Raw genomic sequence first — 26,890 nt, forward strand, 5'->3', positions numbered from 1 at the left:
AGACCACAAGATCGATTCTTTTAAGAATAAACGTGAAACATCTGTTTATCATTGAAAAGCTAAGAACTATTTTCTGTTTGCAGCAAAGAACAGGGTAGAGGCTGCATTGCTCCTCAAGGCTACTGATATTATTAGCATCTATGTTGAATAGGTATGAGCCAGTCTTCAAGAAGTTACACTGTGAGCCTGTTGGTCAGCTTAATATAATTAGTTAATGATAAATAATACACTGATGTAGTGAAAAAGCAAAGGGAGGCACTTGTTAAATTTGGCTTCTTGTTTATTTATTAAATATTTTCTTTACAACAATCAAACAGCACACATGAATGTTGCTCTTCATCTTCATCTACAGCTGGTTACAAAATAAGGAGCACAAATGACAAGCAAGCAAATATTAAGTTAGTAAACCCATGAATAAAATATGGATGGCAAAGACATCAAACCAAAAATGTTCTGGAAGTGAAGTAAGTATTTAAAGGAGGATTGCCCCCCCAAAACAAGACACACATAAATGATTATAGGCTACAATAAATATATATATATATATATATATATATATTTTTTTTTTTTTTTCTTTTTTTTAAATGCAATGATTGCAAATGTAATAAAACACAGATCTACAGGCCTAATACCAGCATCCTCATAGGTGCATAGAAAACGCCACTAAGTGCTCAGAGCAGACTAAAAGTATAACCAAGTCTCTCATCTGAAACACCTTTGGGGAATTATTTTGGAGGATACTGTAAATTAGCTTTAATTTCAATGGTCGCTGGCACATCATAACCCCATATATAGAATTACCAGTTAAATGTGGTAAAAACTGATTTAAATGTTTGAAGGCCTTACCCCCAAAATAAGGGTTTAAAAAGTTTTTATATCCCCTGGAAGTTCTACTTCTACAGCAATCTGTGGTTGTGCCAAATTATCCCACTGATTTCAATTGAGGATTCTTCGAGTGCCATAATGTCTGTCTCTCATACCTCTGCTATAAACAGGCTTTCCAAAGCATTCCTTATCTGACTTAAAGAAAAACAAATTAATAACAGTGAATCAAGTGTTGGTTTATGCTCGTATGAGACAGCTGTGCAGAGGTTATTATATGCTGTAATTTGTTGGATACTGCTTGCATCTAAAAAAAACAAATATATATATATATAGTGTTGAACACTTCACATAATTTGTGTAAATTATCCTTATTTAGATTATTCATGAAATTCACAGCAGAAGTGTGGACATCAAGTTGGAGGCACACAGTGTAAGATATTTACACAGCCAATGTGTTTCATATTTACATAAAAAAATATATGACAACACTTCTGCAAAGTCTGTATGCAATGTTTCATTTCATTCAAAGTACAATTTTGGTGTATTGCAGTACTTCATTATTGGGTTCTGCATAAAGGACACTTCATTGACATTCCTGTCATAATACACATCAAACTATATTAGGATGCATCCAATCAATCCTCTACAAGAACTGCAAACATCCATTCCTGAAGTCCATATTTTGCAGTTCCTCCTTAGAGCCATTAGGTGTCTCCCACCCCCTACACTATTTATCAGTAGGAGGCAGCAGCAGTGACTGAAGAGGAGCAGCCAGGCTGGATGTGCTTCAGGTGGCAGGAGTGGCAGAGAAGGTGGCCGTTCAGAGGGTAACAGCGGTGACCTTCCTCATCGTTCAGTTCCATCTTACAGTCCTGAACGACATAAAGCAGGAACACGGTTGAGACGTGTTTACTGAGTGAGCGTGAACAGATGAAACAGTGAACAGTGGGTCTGATTGTTGTTCTGTATCGATCTCATTTTTTTTGACCACTGGAAGATTTGACAGCAATAATGGCTGTGGTCAACAGGGGTTCTCTTTTGTGCTGTGAGATTTCTTGAAAGAAATGTTTCTAACACTAAATTTTATGCCCCCCTTTGAACAACTTGAAAGGCTAACAAAAAAAACCCCTGCGAGAACAAGCCATCCAATAGTTACACATAGAGCCACTTCTCACAGCTCAGTGATTATGAAGAAAAAGCTGTCAATCAGATGAGAAGAGGAAAAAGAAAAAAAAGAAAGAAAGAAAAAGCAGGCACTCGAGAAAATGATCAGATGGTGATGATGAGGTGCTGCATACCTGCTCTACTCAGCACGGCATAATTACCAAGACTGTAATTAAGATCGGGGATCTACTCATTATAATTTCACTTAATAAGCTTTTCAGAGGGCGACTGGCTAAGAGCCACTAAACACACACATTTCACAGTAATGTGTTTCTACCCACCTCGCAGTGATAACATTCAACATGATAGTCTTTGTCCATGGACACAACTCGAATGGTTTCATCAGACCCCTGGAAAGAAAAGAAAAAATATATATATATCATACAGACACAAACAACTGAAGCCAATCTCACTAGAAAATGCTCTACTTTCTGCTTCTGTTCAACTTCTCAGTTTGACAAAAGCTTTAAAACGTCGATAAAAAACCCCCCCGAGGACGTCGATGATAGCCACAAGCTGAATGATCTTGTACTCCTCTGCATCACAACTTTGGAGCTCAAGTGCATGATAATTGTCTCTTGAGTGCAAATCTTCTGTTGCTCCAGTGTCAGAGCAGCTCCATTATAAGTTCTGAATTTACTGATATTTCTCCCTCCTATCAAATGATAACCCAGAGAGATGAGGCCTCACATTCTTTTGACCAGTTGGAAACTTGACTATCAACACAGCTCTGTGTTTGGGTCTTAACATGAGCAGATTTATAGTCAACTGAGTTCTTACTGAATGACAGTCCATGTGCAAAACTAGTCAAGAAAAATATATTATGTATAAAGCTGATCACAATGTACTCCAACAGTTTCTTAATCATGTCAGGTTTATGATACCGCTGTCAGTCTTTGTCCCCGTGAACCTGAGCTAATCATTCTCCACAGTCGATCATATAGTTTATGATAATATCTGCACATTACAAAATGACTAGGCACTTATTTGCTATAACACAGTCTAGCTTGCCTACAGTAACCACTCAGTGTATCTGAAGTTTAAATAAATATTTCTAGTCACCAGAGAAGCTGGGTATTTGAAGGGGCCATAAAAGAGTTAAAATGTCAGCACTGCTTTTAACTAACAAAGGTGTGTTCTTGTGGTGTACGGGTGAAGGTGCTGACTATGAACTGTCCCCTGTTTAAAGTCTGGTTAGTGGCCTTTATTGCATTTTATTTATTCCCTTTACTGTCTGACTGTGGTTTCAGCATACGTGCAATTTTCAAGTTATACTATCAATATATAAATATTTTACTTTGTGGGGGTTTTTTTTATTTTATTTCAGATTAGTTTTTAACCTTACAATTTTTGATTTGTCATATTTTATTACAGGTGTATTCTATTTTATTAAGCTACATACCATTCTACATGCATGTAAGCTATGGCTCATGCTGTATGTTTGTGGTTAACTTATTTTTAACTGCTGTAATAAAGGAATTTCCCATCTCTGATATGAATGAAGTACATCTTAAATGAGTATGATGTCTCATGAGTATAGTGACAATGTGTTGTGTCAATTATAAATTAACAGATGAGTAAATGGGCTGGTACTTATATAGCGCCTTTCTAGTCAAGGTGAGCACTCAAAGCACTTTCTGCTGCAAGTCTCATTCACCCAATCACACACACACATTCATACAGCACTTTTCTCTATGCTCCTCATTCATACACACACTCTCACACTGGGGGCGACTCTGGCATCTTGCCCAAGGACGCTTAGGCGTGTGGACTGGAGGAGGCTGAGAATCGATCCACCAACCTTGCAACTGGTAGACGACCTGCTCTACCACCTGTGCCCGTAGCTGCTGTAAATGGTAAATGGACGTAGTGCTTTTCTACACTACTTGAACACTCAAACCACTTTATACAATATGTCCGTACCCATTCACACGCACACTCATACAAGCACTTTTTGCTTTCCATCTAACATTCGCACACACATTCACTCTCTGATGGACGCATCAGGAGCAACTCAGGGTTCAGTATCTTGCCCAAGGATACTTTGGCATGCAGACTGGAGCAGCCAGGGATCAAACCACCAAGCTTCCACTTAGTAGTAGAAGCTGTTTGGAAGCCTTAACATTAGAAATTTTAGGGGTTTTTTGGAACCATGAGTGACCATATATGCATAAGAGAAAGGAGTGCTAAGTTATCAGCTAACATTAGCAAACTTAGCTAATAAAGTTGACAGATGAACACCGGACGGTTCAGTATCGGGTCAGCTCTGCTGCCTGTCATTGACAGTGAAGCTAAAAAGTCACTGTTCCAGTTGTTGGTTTAAGTTTACAGAGACCAAATCTGTTGTCGCAGGCTGTAAACATGCTCGTTTCTGCTGTGTGGTTCAGCATTTTAACATGGGACACTTTTCAGAGGCACACTCAAGTGGCTGTTTGTGGAACTGCATGCTGGCTACGTTTTTGTTAACTGGCTAATATCCACCTAATTTTTCAGGAACCCACAATAAATTATTTTTTGTGTTTTGAGAAAAGCATAATCCTTTGAATTGAAAATGTAAAAATGTTCAAAGGATGTAGGGAGGTCTAAATTGACCTAGACATTGCGTACAATGAGAATCTTGCACATTGCTGATGTTACCTGAATAAAAACAGCAGAGAGAACACAAGCTGGAGCCAGCTTACCTCTGAGGGCAGGATTGGCTGGTTACAGGCTGCACATTTAGGTGCAAGGACCCTGGGAAAGTGAGACAGAAAATAAACTTTTAAAGATTTGTTTAAACTTTACTGAAAAAAAAAACAAACTATAATAACAGAAGTAAATGCAATTCCTAAAATGAATTCTATCCAGATTGTAAAGATTGCAGTTCATATGCAGTATCCCTTTCCCAGACATTAAACCCACTCTTTCTCTCTCTCCTCTGTGCCTCCTGATTCAACTAAGGAAATGCCAGGTCTGCAGATGTGCTGGCTTCACTTCATACACGTGATTCCCCAAATCCAAGAACGAGTAGAAAAATAAAGAGCAAACTGGATTCATTCTTTCCACACACGTGGCAGGCACCTGGAAGTCTGAGGAAATAACAAAAGGGTCTCTCAGTGTGGATGGGCATGACTGTGGCTAAACGTCACATACTGTATACACAATAAGGCTTGTCTGATTTAATCAGCACAGAGAAAATGTGGGGGCTGTCAGGCAGTGATTGGCCACGTGCTTGGTTGTGCTGTACATGCTGTCCCAGCAGGAAAAAAAAAGGAACAGCTGGAACTGCAGAGCTGCTGTTGAGAGCGAGCTTTTACAGGTGCTGCTGCGAACCATTCAAATGTGAGTGCAGTTTGTTAAAGCGGTTAACAGGCACAAATTCAATTGTCTTCACACACAAAACCTTTCAGACCTCCATTCGTCTTGCAGATTACGTTGCCGTCAAATGATGGAAGAGCCATGGCTGCATGCCACGCTTCACACCTCTAACTGGACGGTGATTATTTTCTCCCCCCCTCTTCCTCCCTGCCAGACCAAACTTCTCATGTGTCTGCCACATGTGGCAGAAGGAAACTTAGTCAACCCCACGCAGGCCTTCTCAACCTGATCCCACCGTAGCAGAGAAAAGTTAAAGGGCTGTGCTGTGAGTACACTTGGAATATGAAACCTGGACATGTTTTCCCAGTCTCACGCTAAACTAATCTGACGCAGACAAATCCAGGTGTTCCTTTAACTATTGTGTAACAAGCGACGCTCACCTGTGGTAGTCTTTGACACAGTATATCTTATTTTCAGTGTCCACAGTGAAGGGCACTCCGTCAAGGCTCTCGTTACAGATGACACAGCGGAAACAGCCTGGGTGGTACGACTTCCCGAGGGCCTGCAGGATCTATAGAGAGAAACGAGTGAAGCGTATCAAGAGAAATTACTTCATGTTTCTTCTCATTTGGATGGTCATCATTTCAAAAATGACTGTTTAGTGATTCACGTGGGTTTACTGAGTCATCATCACAGCCCAGAATAGGCCAAAGCTAAGAGAAAGCACCCAGCAATTAGAAGTAACACAAGAAGCAACCATATCTACCAAACAAGTCACAAAGAAAGAGAAGATGATTTAACACATTTGATTCACAGAAAGAAAAACCGAGACAGCTCCTTCACTTAGCCTACTGAATGGATAACACATGCAGACTCATGTCAACAGAAATACTTCACTTCCTGACTTGTGATGACATCATGTGGCTGTCTTTTTAAACCCACAAACCAGTGTGTCTGTGTGAGACAGACAAAGACAGAGCCAACACATCTTCCAGAGTCTTTATCCAGATGTGCACACCAAATGCTCATTTAGGGTGAGGTAATATAGTGCTGAGATCATCTGGCTGAGACACACAAATTTCACACAGAAGCCCACTCAACTGATGAGAGGAACCCAACACTTACCATGTCCATGATCAAGTGTCCACATGCGTTGCACTTGTCAGCAGACTGCTGGAAACCAGAATACTACAACAGCAAAAAGACATATGCGGTTAATTAATGGATTCTGATTCTTTCAGTATGACCCCCTCAACACCCCCCTCCACAGTGTCTCCTCTAGGTCAGATCCAAGGCCATCTGGGTGGTTGAATTAAAACAGCCTCTTCTCCTCTCTAAGAAAATCATCTTTTGTTACAACAATATTTGCTTTCGTGACATTTTCCCCCCATTTAGTCATGAATAACATGGTGCAGTTTGGTTTAACTGTGCCGAAAAGTATTTGAAGCAGTATTATGTACGAAAATGTCAGTGAGAACAGGCCATGCTTACAGGCCTGGCAGAACACTGCTTATAATTACCACTTCATACAGAGAGCAAAGCCAGAGCAAATTTAATTCAGTATAAATTCTGATTTTAATTGAGCAGCTAAGAGCTTTTGGTGGAGGGGCAATTAGAGGAGGTTTTATGCAGAGAGGTGCTCCTGGGGTAAACAGGCACAGGGCTGCTGAGAGTCAGAATGAGTAAAATACTTTTCACGTGAACACAACATGAACACCAGCTGTAAACCCAGGACGAAAAATTGATGTCAAATTCAAACTGATGCTTTCAGTTGTAAATGCATCCATGATTGTGCACGGTGAATGTCATTTTTGAAAAGTACGTGCAGCATTTATGATCCAAATGGCTTGACTGCCCTCCATCCTATAAACAACAGCAGAACAGCTTCTCCAGTTGCTGACTGCCTTCCAGTCTCACCTAAGGGAAGTTATTGACAGGAATCGACTGCATTTGATACTGGAAACTGCTCTAAACTGCAAGTCTTTGACTCCTATTTGTATTCAAGTTGAAGGCTGCACAGAATACACTGATCATGGGTTGGTTTAAGGAACACTGTACAAATACGCTTCTTTCGGCCACTCCCTTATTCACAATAAAAGGGGGGAGGGGGTTGCCACAGGAGATGGATCCACATATTTCATTTGACAGAGATTTTTATGCCGGGTGCCTTTCCTGATGCGACCTTCAATGGGATGCATGTCTCCTCCTGGCCTTGAACTGGGGAGCTTTCACACAAATGGGAACAACATATGGCTTTTGCCATTTTTGCAAATCACAAAATTACCTGAATTTAGAAATGGGCAGAATGAAAATGATGAAAAAGGTACCAACAGGTATCTGAACTCAACGCATTTTTAAGTCCTAATGATGGTTACCAGGCCATATAATCCAGTTAAAGTACACTAAATATTGACTGTATATCGACCACTCACCAGGAAGTCCTCTTCACAGAAAACCTTCCCTCCAACATAGTAGAAAGCCTTCCCTCTCAGCCTTCGACCTGCAGAGAACAGTCCATTAGTATCATTTCACTCACACAGTTTTTCGCACCTTTGATAACCAAAAGCTGCTAGAAAGAAAAAAAAAAAAACATGTTTGTTTCCCGCTTCTGAAATATGAGTATTAAGCAAACTAAAGTAGACTAGACTTAAAGGTAAGTTAATGACAGAAAGTTGAACTGTCATACTGCAAAGTCTTACATGAGCCATGAGCTTCATCTCAGAAAATAGCTACAACACCACTGAGGCATTAAGAATGTAGTGATTAATTACAGCTATTCAAAGGTAATGGGCCCTCTTGCAGTATTCATTATATCCTGCTGAATCCCAAGCAGATAAATCAAATAAACGGATTCATAGTGTGCTGGTGTCTTAATATAGCATTGCTGGGGCACAGAGCAGGCTACAATCAGACAAGGAACACATGTGGATCAAACACATGCAAGTAAAATGCTCATTAAATAAAATTATAGGACCGGTACAACAGATTAAACACTGCCCTGTTGAATTCGATGGACGCCACAGACCAAGGCCTGCAATAAACTGCTGCTCTTCTTCTTTGTTCCTATCTGATCTCTTTCCACATGCTGGGTATGCTTACTTTTTTGTCAAAACACGCGTACCAAGCCTTGTGCACTTCACATAGCTACGCCTGCCCAGGTCCCACAGGAAGAGAGAACATTCCTCAGATTTTCAAAAGGGGGGAGGTGAGGGAGGGGACAGCAGGGGAAAGGAGGGGTTAACCTTAGTGAACTGCAGCCTTCTTTATCTCTCAGGCTCCATCCCATGATCTGTTTACTTTATTTTTTTTTTTTGTAAACAAACTACTTGTTCCAGGAGGAGACAGAGAGAAAGATCTAAACCAATTAACAGAAAAGTGAGGAGAACTACTATTTTAGGAGAACAAATACCATTTTTTTCTCTATAAATTACTGCTCATTACCATCTTTAGATTGTCAAAGAATTAATTGAAAGTCATAACTGGACTGTCTGGAAACAATGTGCTGGAATAAAAGGTGAAATAATAAACCACAAAATCTTGTGATCCCTATTTTTCAGTCAGTGGCCCATCAACTTATCTACAGGAATTCACAGTTTTATTATCTTGTTTTAAGAAAGTAAAAATGGCCATGCGGTACCAAGGTCTGGCCTGAACTACCTTAGAGAACAGATGAGTCATTCTGATCAGGCCAAGGTGGGGAACTGGCCGTGAGTAATTACTGATAGTCTCAGAACTGTGTCCCTAAAGGAAAGAGGGAATGATGAAGGGGATGAAAGTGAATTATGGGCCATTCCTCTTCTTCACATTCTTGTCTCTCTCTCTCTTTTTTTTTTTTCCCCTTTTCCAAGTGAGTCACAGAGGGAAGGCTTTGCGCAAAGATAAGAGCTTAATTAAAGTCAGGAGTCAGCACTGACGGTTTTGAAGAGCACCAGAAAGGATGACGACTGCAGCCCTTTCATAAAAATGTAAAACACCTGAGGGACAGAGCAAAACACAGGGCCGTGTTCTAATTAAACAAATCTATGAATTCCCTCATGTGATCCCATTCAGAAAATAAGCAACTCACAGTGACCCTGCCGTGACTTCCTAATCAAGCTTCAACCCCGTTCTTTCACGGGAGTCAAGTGCTCAATTGAGACATCTCCAAGATTGGTTCTCAGCTCAAATAGTTTCCTGTTCTATGAAAGACACTGATGAACTTTGAATTTACAAAGAAAAAGGAGCATATTTTAAGACTTCTTTGCACTTTGGATGTTTGGTCAAGACACTGAAAAATCTAGCCTCCAGATGTTAACATACCAGCAGACTTGGGGACCTGTAGGATCCTGGCTTATATTCTCCGGAGTCTGCAGACAGACTAGTATTAGGGGCCAATATCAAGAAAGCAGAATCTGTTTATCACTGTTCGTGCTTCACTGCTGCAGTGTGAGGCTCTCTTAGTAACAAACCACAACAACCACAACAACAAAAAAAAAAAAAGATTTATTATAGCCATCTAGTTGCAATCTTCAGAGGCAAGTCTTCTTTAAATGTAAGTTAACATATAAATTTAAGCTGTTTTCATTTTTTCCTTCCGAATTATACTTTTTAAAAAATTAAAAAAAACATTTTGACAGACCATCTAAGAAGTAAAACTTGGGCTTTTTCTCTCTAACTGGAACTGTGTTGTACCTTTAAATGCCTGTAAACAGTAAATGATTAAACTACAGGGAAGTCCCCCTGCAGCGAATTGCTGAATCTCAGACACACAGCCTGAGCTCTCCTGGCCACCAGGAATGCGCGCCTGCCTTTCAGTCACCTGGGGGGTTGGGGTGGGGACAGTGACTCAACACATGCAACAGTTATGCTCATATACACATTTTGGAGATGATTAAAAAAAAAAAATGTAAAAAAAAGAGGTAATACTTAATACATAATCACTGAGTATTTGACTGCACTGTTATACATGTGAATGTGTATCTTTCTTTATGTTCCTGTATGCTTGCTCTGTGCTGTGGGTGGTGGGCTCCCATAGAATGGTCTCCCTGTCCACACACTGTACTCCCATCTCTTTGCGTCCAGCTGACACAACAGCACCTACTGTCCTCGTGGAGCTCAGCCTACAGAGGGCCCCCATGCCTGCATTCCTCCCCAGATGAGATGCTTTTCCCTGGGGCCACTCGCAGCAAACACAACCCTAATGCCCTCACTTGTAGCAAGCCATGAGAGGTATGTGCTGTGTAAACTTTCTCCCGCCACTTAAGGCATCAGCTACACTCTGAGCCCACAACATAAAGCCTCAGAGACATGCAGTCCTTTCCATTAATCGTCTTCACGCCCGAATGAGCACCACTGTCACTTCTTACTACTCCGCACACAGTAACATTTATGGATCACTTTCAACACGGAACAAGTCTGAACTGAACCGATTGGCACACACTATATTAGGACTGCGCCTCTCTCTTTTCCTTACTGTGAGCGTTTGAGTTCCCTAAAAACATGATTTTTTTTTTTTCGATTTTGATTTCTAATTTGCAACTGATGTTCATTTTTGATGCATTTTTGGTATTCCCAATATTTCCAGTAAATTAAAACTCCCTCCGGGGCAGGGGCAGCTATCACTCTTTTGCACAAATTGCAAAACATGCATCTATGCCTGAAGAAACAAAAATTTTTGAGATCCATGTTTGAAAATAATAACTGCAAGACACAGTTAAATCCAGCAATATTATGCATTAATATTATCTGAATGTATCTACCCTATTTTCCTCACAAATACACATGATGGAGGGTAAAGGCAAATAGAGGTGTTAATTACACATTTGAGTGTATAACCAGATAGGTCAGAGGAGGTGCCGAATAATGAGCCTTGGCAGGGGTCTCCAGAGTGCCACAAATACTCCACATGCCCGTGAACTGATAATTGGGACAGAGATTTTAATTGGTTGAAGCCACGAGTGAGGTCATACTTTACTGGAGAAAGGAAATGACCATCTAGCTGCAGGTCAACCACACACCATATGCAATCACTCAAAAGCAGCAAAGTAAACCTTAAATCTTTAAGAAGGTTGGGCTAAATAATGTTTAGCGCTCACAGGACCTGTGATGGTTAGCCATCCAAACACATTTCATTTAAACTCATTCTGTCTTAAAAAGTCTAAAAACTGCATCTGCCCCTGGTAAGTAATATTTAAGAAACACACAAACAAATGAGAGCTTTTGCCTTTGAAGTCAATGCCAAAGCTTCTTTGAACAAATAAACCCTGTAGCCAACCGGTTCAGTGTGAAACAAGCCACCCTTGTTTCCTTACATGTGCCACAAAGCACACATCTCTCTCAAGCTTGGTGGAGAGTTTCAGAGTTGAACTCTGTACAAGACTCAGATACTAAGTATTAATCTAGAAGTTGGTTTGTTGAAAGACTCATGAATTAGGCAGGCAAAGGGACTTTTAGTATGTCTGTGTGTGGGCTGAAGAGTGACTGGCACACCCAGAAACAAAACACTAGCAGCAGAGGACAGTAATCCCTAAATAATTGTATGTTTTTGCTTGGGGGCAGCGAATGAGTGAAGAAGAAGATACCACTTTGATTCAAGAGTACAGCTTCTTTGGCAGCCTATTAGTTAGGAGGCGACAGGAGCTTTATGTGCGGAGAAAAGTGTTTAAATGGGAGCAAAAGTGAGAGTATGTGTGTGTCTGTGTGCTTGTACTTACTACAGGCACTGCAGGTGAAGCAGCTGTCATGGTAGAGGCTACCCATAGCCTGGCAGGCCTGATTGGCTCCATAAACCGCTTTATTACACTTCACGCACACTCCTGGAAAATAACACAGCAAGAAGACACACATTTAAGCACTACACCACACCGTCACAAGATATTAATTTACAAATCAAACTGATTTAATTCAATTCCCACGCATTACGTTGCTTCATTCGTTTATGGAGAGAGGGAAGAGAAAACTTCAGGAAGCTGGTTTAGAAAGCTGGATGGCTGAAAGGGGAAACACATCCTCGTTTGCTTATTTGACTTGGCTTGAAAACATTGAGGTCTGTTAATAAAGGAGCTGATAAAAATCAAAGCAGTCCTTACTCTTACAACATACACAGTTAATGTGGCCTGATATCAAGGCATGGGAGTGTAGCTGATATTTATACACCCACTCATCCAAGCCAAAGTTAATTTTTCCCACTCTTCTGTGTTGGGTCAAGAATACTATTTTTGTCCTTTCAAAAAGCCAATCACATGATAGCATGCCAGGAATATTACGTAATTTCTCTTTTGACTCTGGAAGCTCCTGAGCAACACAAGGTTACCGTGTGATCAATATGCAACTATTTATATAAAGAGCTGCTTAAGGCCTGAGAGAATTGGCATTAAAACATTATCTTGGTCATTCTCCAGTTTTCCCTCTGAGCAGAAGCAGTATGACATGGCATGATAAGGCAAACTGGCATAGACCGCCCATCGCTGCTGACTCTAATGGACTAGCTGCTAAATCAATCAGATACAGTGAGGTATGACCACCCAACTGTGAAAACAGAAGGGGAGATGAGACTGATGGAGGATGAAAGCGAGACCTCGACTTTCTCTTTTAGTGAGCAGAAGTGTGTGCAGAGGCCGGCATGAGGTTATTTGCATGTGTGTTTATAGAAAAACTCCCCAGAGACTGAGAAATGAAGCCCAGCAGAAGTGAGCAGCCCGACCCAGCCCAGCCCAGCTTCTTCTCCAACACTGACAAAGAAACTTCTGTTTCCATTTCATTATCCAATACTCATCATATGACTACGTCCTCCACAAACATGCTGTTACATTTAATAGCCCTCCTCAAATGTTTCTCAAAACAGACTTTCAGTAATACAATTGGACTAATATATATATATATATATATATATATATATATATATATATATATATATATATATATATTTATAAAAAAACTTACAAAAAAAAAAAAAAAAATCAACTAAGCCTCTCCCGATGCCACCACAGAGCACACATCATCAGGGGCCCAGGGGCTAGAAAGAAGATTTGGAGATGATAGCGGGATATTATTAGAAAGCCAAAGAATGTTCCTCTTATGTAAGCTATTTTGTTTAAATGAAAACCTAATAAAGCAGTCGTAGGCAAAAACTACTGAAACGAATGTCTTGATTAAAAAAAAAAAAAAAAATGCTTCAGAGAACCAAAACAACATAGCAGAAGTACCTTTAAGAAAATGGTGCAAACACAGCAGACAAAACATTTTTGGGACCTTTATTTTTTCTATTTTCAGTTCCTTCACATGTTATTTGTATGCACTATCAGAGGAAACCCACTAAAAGGCTATTCTCACTTTATTTTTCCTGTTTATAACTTAAAAAAAAAAAAAAATCCAGATTTTTGCAGCTACCTCCTCACCGGTTGAGTGACCTGCTTTTGGCCACAGTCCCATATTCCAAAACAGAGTAATTATTCACGGGACCAGCCAGCTTCAAGTTGGGGGAAGGGAAGCAAAGCAAGCAGTCAAAGCTCTCCCCTCCTTTGCCACCATCACCTTTCCCAGCTGTCAAAACTCTAAGTGGATGGCTGCTGGCTGGCTAACCCCCCCCCCCAAAAAACCCCAGAAAACACTGTCACACACACTGTGGCAGGTTGTGGTATTACTTTGCCAATTAATTATTTAATAGGACTAAGCAACAAAAGATCAGACCCAGTTACATCTACAAACACATCCAGCACATGAACTATATAAAAAGAAGAAAACGCATGAATGCATGAGCATTACTTTCTAACCAGCACACACCCAGAAGTGATGGTATATTGAGATAGATAGAATAGACAGATATGCATAGACAGAACCACAAAGACATGTTCATGAGAGCACATCACATTCACATACATTTTTTTAAAGAAAAGTAAATAAATAAATAAGACCCCAGAAAGTCTGCCAGAGCAGAAGCCAAGAATCCCTGGGCAGAGTTAAGACAAAGCTTTCCACTCAACAGCCAGATGGGATAAATTAATCCTCCATCTTAACACAATCCTAAACACTCCACTGAATGTGTATATGTGAAAGTTAGAGGAAGAGGACAGGCAGAACTCTGGGATGTCCCACCGCTTCTTCCTTCTTCAAAGAACTCGCCTATAAATCTCACGTCCTCTCAGGCTCCTGCGGCCAAGGACAAAGATGCATCCACAAACCTGTCCGTAAATTCCTCAGATTGCCTGCTCATCCATTCAAGCTGCACCACAGGCACCCCTAAATTCGTCTGGGGACACCCCCCTTTTATATCTTAAGACCTCATTTCTTAAATTCCTTGCTCTCTTCCTTCAGACATTCCTCTGTGTTCCCTTGGTGCAGCCATTGGCAATGAACTCATTTTCCCAGAACCTCCGACTACAGTTAATGCCAATCAGCACAGTCTACAAATGGCCACTATATACAGTACCATTCAAAGGTTTGGACACATTTACCCATGTCCAAACCTTTGAATGGTACTGTTTCAGTGACTTAATATTTAAACACAGATGAGATCTACAAAAACAGCTCAATAGTAGGTCTTTTCTGGAGAAACTTGAGCGAGTGAGAAAAGCCTACATTAGTTTTTTTTTTTTTTTTTCCCTGGTGGAAGGATGACTCAGAGGATGAGCCACGGTCGGGTGGGAAACTCCATATAGGAACTCTGTGTGGGCTACGTAGGACAGTGTGTGTGAAAATAAAGACATATAAAGCATTACTTTGAAATCTTCACCTCTGCATGCTGCGCACGCTACTCTCCCACACATCCGTAACATCCACGTTACAGGGCTATTTACGAGCCTTGTGACAGTGACGTATGCCAGAGCATCTTTCCTTACACGCCAATATAAACCCACCTGGGGGGTGGGGGGTGTGTGAATTACAACTGTGATATTACAACAGGAAATGCTTCCAGTGAGGGGGCACGGGTGGGCTCTGCGTGTGTGTCTCCTTCTCTCTCCCTTCCCACTATGTTTTCAAAGACAGCTTTGGCTCTGAAAGTGTAGCAAACACCTGAAGGATCTGCATCTGTGATTACAACCTATGAACTGATCTCTGATTTTCAACATACATTCATCTTCTGACAGCACCTGCAGTCCAGAGAAACCACCACTACATGCACCAATGGGAGGAATAAAAAGCAAAATATTCAGTTTTCTCAATCCCTACAAGCAGCGACTGTTCATCGTATGACCCCAAATTCCAACATTTACAGTCACAACTGTTATCCTCACTTACACCTTTATGTTATATGACTGGTTTGGTTTGTCTGTTGGTGAATTTGTTAAGAGTTATTAGTCAAATATTGACAGATTTATATGAAAATTTCACCAGAGATGGAGCTTGGTTCAACATAAAGAATGAATCTAAACAATGAGAGTTCATCTGGATCTGGGAATTTTTTTAAAGTAATCTTTAACATAAGGCAAAGTCAGACATTTCATGCCATATATTCACAAATTCACATCAAACTGAATGGGAAATATCGTCTCTCTAGAACATATTCCAAACTAATACACATCCAGATATCCTTCAGGATCCAGGGACTCAATTAATGGTTGGTGTTCAGGGAATTTTAAGTGTGGCAGAGGTAATGCAGCTTCCTGTGCGATTGTGTTCAGTGCATGCACAAGCCTGATTGTTTGCTTACAGAAAGAGTAATGAAAAATGAGCAAGCACAGGTCTGTGTCAGTGACATCATTCAGTTAAACAAACTCAAGAGGAGCATCAATACAATTACAAACTTGATGCCCCACAGATCACAAAGTGATAAACCTCTAAGTACAGTGTTAAGTGCCTCAATAGTAATCAATTACATCCCTGAGATGAGATAAGAGGGTAACATTCTTCTTTCTGGCCTCTGACATTCTTTTACTGCAAAAGGGTTTGTTGTGGGTAGGCAATTAAGCAATTACATGAGACATGACAAATTAGAAAATTATTCTGTCTGCATTCCACAGAGAAAAATAAGAGGACCATGACAGCATCGGGCTAGCAAGTTCACAAAAAGATGACTGCCTTTAGAAATAAAACTGCCAGGATTCACTCATATTACACAAAAAGGAACACGTGTCAATGAAAGAAGCATGTTGGTTTGTCGCTTCAGTCACTGACACATGCACCCTTTGCCAACACTTTGTTATTCATCTTCTGTGTTTCTGTTGTGGACACTTCTTGTATTGGTTTATGTTTTGGACTGTGGTTTGGTTGTTCAGTTGCCTAACTGGCAGAAATCCCCTTGTTAATGCTGGTAATCTGAATTCTTACCAAAGTAATCAGCCTTTGGTTGGGCATCCATCTCTTTTTCCAGTCGCTTAGTGAGGGCTTCTAATTTTATTTCAGCTGCTGAAGGACTTTGTTCAGGTGGGTGCATAAGGAGAGCCTGACAGGGTAGCTGGACAGGCTTAGAGGAGCAAGGGACTTCAGTTTCAGCACTGGTGGCCTGTCCACAAGCAGGCATCTGGCTCTGACCTTGACCCTGGTTGATGCTTTTGAAGACACCGCTCGGGTTTAAAGCAGCAGCTGTCACCTGGGCTTTGGGCTGAGGTGTTTCAGAAGTTGTAGAAAGAACAGAGGAGGCCGCCACAGGACCATTATGGCTGACAGATGGTTTAGAAATTGGTGGTGGCATGTAATGGGACGCAGGCTTGGTGGAGGGCTGCTGCACATGTAAGTCAGCGCCTCCTGTGAAGGCACTCAGAGGCAGGATAGGGGACAGGTCTGGTTTTGCTGAGTCAGAGGGCCCTCCGACCCACCCTTTAGCTGGCCCAGCAGGGGATGCTGGACTTCTATTAACAGGAGAAGTGACAGCCTGATTCTGCTGGGATGGAAGACTGTTGAAGGTGGAAGGTGCTTCCAGGCACTGGGGCTGCTGCTGCTGGGATACACTGCTGCTCCCTGACCCAGACAAAGATGGTGCATGCTGGCTGTCTCTGGATGGGGCCCAAGCAGACGATTGGCTCACTGGGTGACGAGCATGAGAAGGGTTTCCAGAACTAGGCGGAGAAGGGGTGGTATGCTGGTATGAATGGGGCTCTAAACGCTCCTTACTGTCGTAATTGTTTCCGTAGTCGTATGCCCTGCCGGTAGGAAGTTCAGACTGGATACCCGTGTGGTGTCTCTGGCCGTCAAACTGTCCGTACTGATTCCCAGCCGCGCTGCTCGGCACGGGGCCAGATAGTAGTGGGGGCTTCGCAGCAGCTTCACCCGGCTGTCTGTAACTATTGATGGGCGGTCTGTCTTTGGTGTAATGTATACTGTTGTGACCCCCGTTCATTTTAATGGCCTGGTTGTTTCTGGCCATCTCCTCCTGGTGTTTCTGCATGTGTATTTTAGTCATTTTAGAGGCAAAAACTCTTCTGGTCTCTTCAAAGTCGGGGTTATTTCCCGCATCCCTCCTCATTCGAAACAAACCATCTCTGGATGCTTCATACATGTTTAGATCCTCGATAAACTTGCTCGCCTCAAGCCCTAAATCCTCGTATTTATCCATTTTTGAAAAGGCGTATCGGCTCTGCTTCAGAAAAGTTACAAGTAGTTGTATCTGCCGCCGAAAGTCTAGCTAAATCCCCAAAATCTGAGGAAGAGTGAAATTTCCAAACTTTACAGTTAGTTGTCCTGCCTCGAGAAAGAAAAAAAAAAAACCTTTCCTGTTGTTTCCAACCTTTCCCCGTCCTTTAAATCTTTCCCGGTGACGAAATTGGAGCTCCTCCGCGTCCTCCTCGGTGAAACCGTCCGTCCGTGAAGCTCAGCTCTGCCCCGAAGAAGCCGCCTGTCTGGTTATAAATGCGAGCAGATCCCAGATCCGATACCCCCGGACGACCCCACAAACTGCCCCCTCCTCTTCCTCCTGCTGCTGCTGCTGCTTTACAGTTTCATTCAAAAACTTTGTCCTTCGCACCTCTGAAAGAAAAACTACTCGAAAGCACTTAAAATAGCCGAAATGTCGTTAATATCGCCACGTTTGGTAGATAAAAGTAATCCAAACCGTGGGAGAACCGTTGGAGCACCGAGCCGTACGTGGCCGCCGGGTCGACGGTTGGGACCTCACAACGGAACAGATTGTTTTTAAAGGCGCAGCGCTCAAATCAAGTACGACAAGTAGAAGATAAGCGCTCCCCACCATTAATCAGCGTTATTTATGTAACCAGAGAGCCTATATCTCGGTTTAAAATAGCTCAGTAAGCATTCATTCGGCCGCTTATTCTGTTAACTGTTCCATGCATTATGTGTCATCTTTAAAAATATCACCGAATTGACTCAGCTCGCTCTCTTGGAGGAAGAAACAAACCCACATTATTATTCTGCTTCCCTAACCTCCACTAACTTTTATTTTCATTGATTTGTGACTTTTACTATTCTTACAGTGGCCGTTTTTTCTACATTTAGAGCGTTTCACAGGCAGTGTAACACCTACTTTACATTTCCAGGGCAGGACCCTGTGTTATTGCTGCCTTTACTTAAATAGGTAACAGGTTGCAAATACCCATCGCGTATGGGTTCAGTGTCACGGATGAAAGAAAGGAGGAAATTTGGTATTACACGTTTAAGAAAGCAGAAGCTGGCACCTGAAACGACGCACAGTAATGCGTTGCTTTACTTGGCATTGAAGCGCATGCTTTTATTAAACAGCATTAGCAGAATAAGCTTGCTTTCTTTCTCTTTTTAAATGAAGTGTAACACGTGACAACTAAACTCATCCCACTTCTCATAAACAACCTGAGTTTAATATTCATAAAGCTCGACAGTAACTATTGTATGGGTGTGTTTTCCTGTGGTTTGGGGGGTATTAACAGGCCTGTCTGTTTACGGCTGAATGACATCATACATTCCTGCTCATGCAAAACACACACACACACACACACACACAGTGTAACCCCTCTGCATTGTGTCCTAGCGCTTGCTGGACATTTGGAGCAAAGTTGGGGTCCAGCAGGACAAACTCATAATGTGCAGTCAGAGCATATTTCCTCCATGAAGCAGGTATTGATATTAAGGGGACCTCGAGGCTGCTGCTGGTGCTACAATAAAAATAAAAGGTTTAGCCTGAAGAAACAGTCGCCATAATGCAGTCTTTCCTTTAAGCAGGAGGCCATTTATTTATTAGCATGGCACTTTAACATGAAATCAGTTGAACTGCAGTGAGTGTCCTGGTTTGAACCCAGGACGTCGTCTACAAAAGCAAAATTTACTTTGTAGAAGACTTAATAAACTAAACATTTGAACAAGTATCATCAAAGTGACTTAAATTTATTTAAAACTATATATCTTGAATATTGTCAGTGTGCCATCCATAACTTCAGTGCATACATGTTCTGCATTTAACTTTTGTTAAATATCTCTGAGGTTAATCCAAGTGTGTGATGACAATAACTCTGCAAAACATGAGGTCATTTACTTTTACAGGTTATGTTAATTGTGTCATTGGAGCCTCGTTAAATGAGAAAAACAGAATTGAAAAATAAATAAAATTTAGCCAGGCTTCAGAGTCCCTACATGTTCATGGTTACATCAGATCTCAGAGAGGACAATGTCAACAATTCTTTTTTTTTTTCTTTCAATTTTGAGCAAGACTAATATTTCCAGGAATCCAAAGTTCTATTGTAACTCTTTTATAAGGTTATCTGCTGCAATCACTCAGTAAATTGTGAAATTAATTAAATCACATTATTTCTGATGCCTTAACAATCTGCACAGCAGATAATACCCCATATTTTTAAACTGATGATTAGAAGCCAGTTTCTTGTATTCGAAGGCATTGACATTTGCATAAAAGCAGATCCAGATGCAGAAACTGTTGACTTTCACTTTGAAGCATCAGCAGTAATGAGTAAACAGCTGTGTGCAAAGATGCAACAGTTTGCCGAGTTAGATGGAGATGGATGAAATTAATAGGTATGATAAATGAAGATGAATGATAAAAAGAGTGAATGAAGAATGAATACTGGCCACTGCTATATGATACTACCATAGATTTATTTGAAGTGAGGACATCAGTGTTTGTACTAAAATGATACACGGATCCTTTCAATAGAAAAGGTTTTTCTTTGTAAACTGGCTCCTTTTTTCACTCATTTTCAGTCCAGTCCTTGTACCTGACCATTTTAAGTGGAATGTTTTTTGTTTGTTAAGCCACTTAACACAGACCTATGAATCATTCAAGGATGAAAATGGCACCCACCTCAAGGGATGAGCCAGTGTTGTGCCTACACATAACAGACAACTTAAAGAACCAATTTTAAATAGTATCTTTAGGGACTTTCTTTAGTTGACTCTAATGAAAAATGCCAAAGATAACACAGTTTGACAGACATGAAATAGTATTTTTGCACCAACAAGGTAATTCCCAAAGAATTATTAGCTTGAAACCTGCCATACCTTCAGACTAGGCAGAGACGGTTATGTAATATCCTGGATTTCCATGTATGTTTGCACATTTCAATAAATCTCTGCATCTATTTCCCATTTTTCTAGTAAAATATTGAGAAATGAATGGTCACTCAAGACTTTTGCACGGTACTGTAAATTAATAAGTATAGTGTGGCATAGAGTTTAATTTCATCTTTAATACAATTAAAGGACTAATGAAACTCTGCTTACACAATGAACTCACACAAAGAATATCCACAAAGGACCATTTTTCTAGCCTTGAGGTCATCCTGCAAGATAATGAGTTGTGCCATTACAGCGTCCCCACATGAGAACCACAGCCCAGTCCAGGACTGCTGCAAAGGAGGGCGACCGGGGCTGTGGCGCTGTGTGCTGCACCCTTATCCGCCTCACCAGCAGAATTTCTCAAGAGGCGGAGGAGTGATTTACTTTGACGAATCAAAGACAATTCATATTGTACATCTCTTGTGTAAGAAAGGCTATGACTGTGGCCTGAAGAGAAAGTGAGTCACAGTGGATTACTGTTGCCTTTTCAATGATCTCAGTTGTCATGGAAACTGCAGAGATGACAAAAAGTGTTAAATGATGACATAGGCTGAAAGTGACAAAATTAATGCATCACTGCAGTTCAGATCTCATTCGTTTAAAAGGGGTAACTTTAGTCCGGGAATGATTTTCTTCTTTAATCATTTTACTCATTCTGGCCTAAAAACGGTTACGCTGTTGCTCTCTTTAATGACACAGCAAACTGAGCCCGTTATTGAGGCCACATCAAGTTCAGACGTGCTCATTAGCTGCCGTTACCAGTGAGAAAAGTAAAGGAAGGTGTGAAGAGAGCTGCGAAAAGGAAGCAACCAGGGGGGTTAAAAACAAACTCCTCGTGGCCTAATGGCTATTTAAAACAGCCAGTTTGAATGTGTGAAAGAAAATATGGGGAGTACAGAGATGAGCTGAGGGAAGGTAAATGCCTCTGTGTCTTTGTCTTGCTTTGTTTTGGGCTGCGACAGTATCGAGCCATTGTACAATCTGAGACAATGCAGAGAATAACAGAGCTAAAGTTCTTTACTCCCCTCCTCTTATTCCTGGTTTCTCTTCCTGTTATTCTGTCTCTCTTGTGAGCCTCTTCCTGTCACCTGATGCTGAGAGATAAAGTGGACGAATATGGGGAAAGGGTTAGCGGGTCAGTAAGAATCATATTTTTCTTTGTGTCTGCACATTTTTAAAATTCTGCATGAGTAACTAAAAACAATCCACTAATTATACTGCAAGCCACAGAATGATTTTATCAGTTACTAGCTGGCTAATACAGTCAAATTAAAAGTGTGCCCTTAGGAGCTGACCTTGCAACACTTTAGACTTTACCTATATAGCTCTCAAAAACTGGACTAATCAGAGATGTGTGCACTGTGAGTCGCAGAAGAGAAATGGTTGTACATTTCAAGTGACTGCATACTCACCCGAGCTTTAAAGATAGGCCAGTGGGTGGGCACACAGATACATTTCAGTGCCTCTGGCGTGTGCGCTCTGCCAGGATAGCGCTAAGGGCTGAGTCATGTTGGTCTAATGTCAAGACACAGTGCTGATGAATAGGCACAGTTGGCCATGAGGCACAGAACAAATGATGCGGTGGCAAGGTTAAAAATCCCCAACCACTCGAGGCCCTTCAGTTAACTCCAGCCAGCCACGGTGCACAGAGCACAGCGGTGCATCCAGAAGCCAAATGGCGGTCCGTGTCCATGCAGCCAAAAATGGGGCCGGAGGTGCACACAAGTGCTGATAAGGCAAATCACAGCTGCATGACTTGGCTGAGACGTGCACTGGTAGATTGAGAGGTGTGAAGCTGTGCTCATGGGTACAACGCTTAAAGTGGAGAATGTGAACAATGACTAGAATCTAAAGTGGTCTTAGGGCAGAGGTAAGGTCCTGAATAAGTGAAGCCTGATCTAACAAAGATATGTGCCGCATTAAAGACACTAGAAACCTGCTGTTTCTTGAATATTTTATTAAAAATAGGAACATATAAATAAAATGTCTGTAGATATATTTACACTGACATTATTTTATATAACCTGAACTTCAGCCTTTAACCTTAAATACAGTTTTTAAAAAAAGGCCACCTCTTTTGTCTGTCTCTCCGTGCTGAGCTCCAGTTATCACCAGTTACAAAAGCAGTGGTGAACAAATGTCACTCATCAACAAGGAAGTTGATGAGAGCAGTCCTGGGAGACAGGATGGCTCTCTTGATGCTGCGTTCGCTCAGAAGCTTCTGTCCAATGGGGCTCTCCAAAACCAGCTGCTGCACCTGACTGGAGTCTTTGGACACCTGCAGAGGCACCGTCACAGTGCCACAGGACTTGTTGTTTATCTGAGTGTAAGAAACAAAAGGCAAGAGATGAGAGAAGTTGTGTATTTATTCAGTTAAAGGTTTTTTCCATTCAGTTATTTGGGAGGGAAAAAAAAAAAAAAAAGATTCTCTCATGGGAAGTTTTAATATAAACTACTTTCTGGCACAAAACTCCCAAAATAGCAGACTCCACCTTTCCTTCTACATACACAGTGCATCCTTTAAAACACATAGTTAGTGGTACGCATGGTAAGGGCACTCAGTCTTGTATGTTTAGAAGCAAGTGTATGTGTGCACACGCTGAACATGATCCTGATTCTAGAAGCGGTTGTAAATTAATGGTGTGTGTGTGTGTGTGTGTGTGTGTGTGTGTGTGTGTGTGTGTGTGTGTGTGTGTGTGTGTGTGTGTGTGTGTGTGTGTGTGTGTTTGAGACTGAGGCCACTCAGCATTGGCCTCCTTTCTGGGGCAAACCCGAGTACGTGATTAGAGGACTGAGGGAGTGAGGAAACCCACAACACAGCACTTAGTCTAAGAGAAAACCACCACACCATCATCATCATCATCATCATCATTATTGAGCAATGGAAGCTCAAATATATATATATATATATATACAGTGTGTGTGTGAGTCCGCGGAGATGTGTCAAAGAGCATTTTCACTGAAACACAGAAAATACATTCCATACATGGAGAAATGTGAGAACAGAGCTGGATGCACCCACCCTCACTCAGACATGTGATTTCTCACACATTTTCCTGGTGACCCAGCCTAACCATAAACACTACTTCCTAAGGTAACCCTTACCTAACTGAGTTTTTACACAAAAATGTGCTAATTTCCCAAAATGTAACTACAACAAGATTTATATCTCTGCCGCAAGAATAGCACAAGCAGACACACCCTTTTCTGTCTCTCAGAAGTGAAAGAACAGTGGTGTCATTCAGCTTACTGTGTTTGTTGTAATCACAGGTGAGTATGTGTATCTGTGTGTGTGTGTGTGTGTGTGTGTGTAAAGGGATTAAAAGGTTCTCTCAGGGGATACTGCCTTCTAAAAGAGAAAATAGTCATATTACAGCAGCTGAAGCTCTATTAGCCCAGCTGATATCCAGGGCAGCACAAAGAATAGCACTTTTGTGTGTATTTGTGTTGATTCATGTGTGATGTGTTTGAGCTGATACAAGTGGATTTTCTGAAAACACTCCATCACAGCTGGATATGTCCTCTGATTGTCTGTGCACGTTTAAAACTCAGACACTTGAATGATGATGACACACTCTGCCAAACTGAAGTCGATGACGGTTTCTGAGCTAACAGGCATAAAAAAAAAAAAGCACGAGTGAAAGAGTGACAGTGAGACAGGAATTATACAGCAACTCTGTTCTTAACTTTTAATTACTCACCGACTTGTCTATTTAGCTTTAAGCACAGTGCTCGACGTGCTGACACATAAACACACAGGTACGCGCACACTTGTAAAGACATGCACGTGCCTGCGCACACATACACAGGCTAATCATAGGCTCTCTTGAAAATTACAGACTATGAATGTAATCATGGAACTAAAAATGGAGAGTTTAAGGAAATGCTCGAGGATGTATGAGCAAAACATGCATATTCCTCTTAATAAAGTTTTGTATATACACTCACTGGCCACTTTGTTAGGTACACCTTGCTAGTACTGGGTTAGCCCCCCTTTGCCTTTAGAGCCGCTTTGATTCTTCATGGCATAGATTCAACAAGGTGATGGAAACATTCCTCAGAGATTTTGGTCCACAGTGACATGATAGCATCACACAGTTGCTGCAGATTTGTCCATGAGACTGTGGAGGCCATCTGAGTGCACACTGTGGTCATAAAGGAACGGAGATGATCAGGACTGTGGAGCCCACCTAAGTATTGTGAAGTCCTTATATTAAAAAAATAAGGGCTTCGTTTAAGCTTGACAACCCTTTATTTATGTATTTAGTTACCTGTTCAGCATGAGACAGAACCTTCACTACTGCTGCCTACTGATTGAGCTCACGTCTGAGTGTTTGCATTTATCTGAACTTACCAGTACAGACAATTCCACAAAGTCAGGGAGCTCCAGATACTCTGGGTCCACAGTCGGCCAGGACTGCTGCAGGACATCCCCTCCACGTTGGAGAAGGGGGCTAAGGGGGTTTTTCACCTGGCAAAGACCTGGGAAAGACCCAACATGGACAAGATCTGCTGACACACTGAGGTAACATATGCTGAGGTACAAAAGAGTCAGCCAGAAAAGTGAAACAAAAAAAGTGAACTTGGATCATTTTATAGGTGCGTGGATGACTTTAATTTTGCTTTTATTTAACATCTCAGTAATGGGTCATACAACAACAAAACAGCTATTCTTATAGAGAGCTCTTGTCCTCTGGAGGCACAAGGGAAGGATGTGAACTTCCTCTATCCCGCACACTGTGTGTAAAATTATGAAGAACGGCTGAGAGAGTAAAGTACAGAGTGCGACAGAGGTCACACGTCTTGTATGTCCTGTTTATATCTCTTTACATCAGCGACTCTCAAGCTGTGGGGGCTAAACATGATGTAGGGGAAACTACGCAGTGAAACGGAGCTAAATGATTGACTGTAAGGACAATAAACAAAAAGAGGTTTGCCGAACCTCTCGAGCTTCGTTTCACTAAAAATCAACTTTGATCCTTTATTCACAGGTTACGATCGGTAAAACGTGTGTGTTTGGCGTCACTTTTTTACAGCTTCTACAGCGTCTTCTGCTATACACACACACACGAGCACAAACATAAAAACTGCACAATGTCACTCATTAAAACCAGCTTTGCCTTCAGCTGGACACGGCTTTAACTCTTCTCTTCTCTCTCAGCTGTGCGCAGAAAGCTTGTGTCCGTGCAACCACGGAAAGAAAAGGATGTCCTCCAGGGCAGTACAAGGGCACGCTTCCACACGGGGCACAGAAAGTGACGCTACCGCTTCCTTTTTGTTGTTAATTTCAGGTCAAACATACTGAAGATTTATTTAGCGGGTTTAAGAGATCAATGTGCAATTTCTTTCACCGATTGATATTCTGTTTCATCATTGCTGGGTGTTCACTGGTGTTAGATGCTTATCAGAGGCCACTTCCTCTTTTACACACCAAAATTATTCTCATTTACCAATATTTAGACAAGCGGTTAAGTGTAAGATGGGCTGCGTTCATTTTCTGTTCCTCATCATATGATAGGCATCACATTTCTTCTTGACACTGAATATGTGCATGTGCGTGAATAATTTGAATGCTACCAACCTGCCCAAAGTTCAGAAGCTAAGTGAGGGGCCATGGGAGCTGTCATCATAACCAGGGCAGCCAGAGCTTCTTCGAACTCCACGCTGTGTTGCAACAGCCTGACTGTTGCACTCTAGACACACACAGGCAGTAGAAAAAAATATAACTTCCAGTGTGTTCAGTTTTTAGACAATAGTTTTAACATGTTTACAGTATAATGCAAAAGTCTTGAGTCACCCCCTTTTTCTTTTGATTTTGCTATGAAAATGGGAAATACGTGCAGTGAATTACTGAAACACATGCAAGCTTTCTTGTAATTTCTTTAAGCAGTCTTCAGGAATAGTTCTCCAAGCATCTTGAGGAACATTCAAAGCTCTTCTTTGGATGTTGGCTGCCGTTTTGTTCAGTTCTCTCTCAAGATGATCCCACACTGCTTCAATAATGTTGATGTCCGTTCTCTGGGGAGGCCAATCCATGACTGATACTGTTCCGTTGTGTGTTTTTCTATTCAGGTATGATTTTACTGCACTGGCAGTGTGTTTGGGATCATTGTCATGCTGAAAAATGAAGCTGTTGCCAATCAGACTCTTTCCAGATGGTATTGCATGCTGGATCAAATTCTGATGGTATTTT

The 26,890-nt window shown here is 41.4% G+C and overlaps 2 protein-coding genes across 4 annotated transcripts in view; both read right to left on the reverse strand.

The window, feature by feature from the left end:
• Positions 1–276: 276 nt before the first annotated feature.
• Positions 277–18,301, reverse strand: limd1a (LIM domains containing 1a). Its single transcript, XM_030750796.1, has 8 exons — positions 16,531–18,301; positions 11,979–12,080; positions 7,719–7,786; positions 6,412–6,474; positions 5,727–5,857; positions 4,671–4,722; positions 2,271–2,339; positions 277–1,697 (listed from the first exon to the last, which is right to left on the reverse strand). Exons 1-8 carry the CDS (start codon positions 17,753–17,755, stop codon positions 1,560–1,562), a joined length of 1,848 nt encoding a protein of 615 aa, XP_030606656.1. The 5' UTR covers positions 17,756–18,301; the 3' UTR covers positions 277–1,559.
• A 4,343-nt stretch (positions 18,302–22,644) lies between these two features.
• The window catches only part of lars2 (leucyl-tRNA synthetase 2, mitochondrial), a 36,797-nt gene continuing 32,551 nt past the window's right edge, over positions 22,645–26,890 (reverse strand). For all 3 annotated transcript variants that reach the window (XM_030749843.1, XM_030749844.1, XM_030749845.1), the window contains exons 19-21: positions 26,279–26,390; positions 25,052–25,179; positions 22,645–23,017 (exon numbers count right to left, since the gene is read on the reverse strand). In XM_030749843.1, the coding sequence (XP_030605703.1) occupies positions 22,838–23,017; positions 25,052–25,179; positions 26,279–26,390 (420 nt within the window). In that variant the 3' untranslated portion in view covers positions 22,645–22,837. The remainder of the gene's footprint in view (positions 23,018–25,051; positions 25,180–26,278; positions 26,391–26,890) is intronic.

The sequence above is a fragment of the Archocentrus centrarchus genome, chromosome 16 (genome assembly GCF_007364275.1).
Source record: "Archocentrus centrarchus isolate MPI-CPG fArcCen1 chromosome 16, fArcCen1, whole genome shotgun sequence".
NCBI classification, from domain to species: Eukaryota; Metazoa; Chordata; class Actinopteri; order Cichliformes; family Cichlidae; genus Archocentrus; species Archocentrus centrarchus.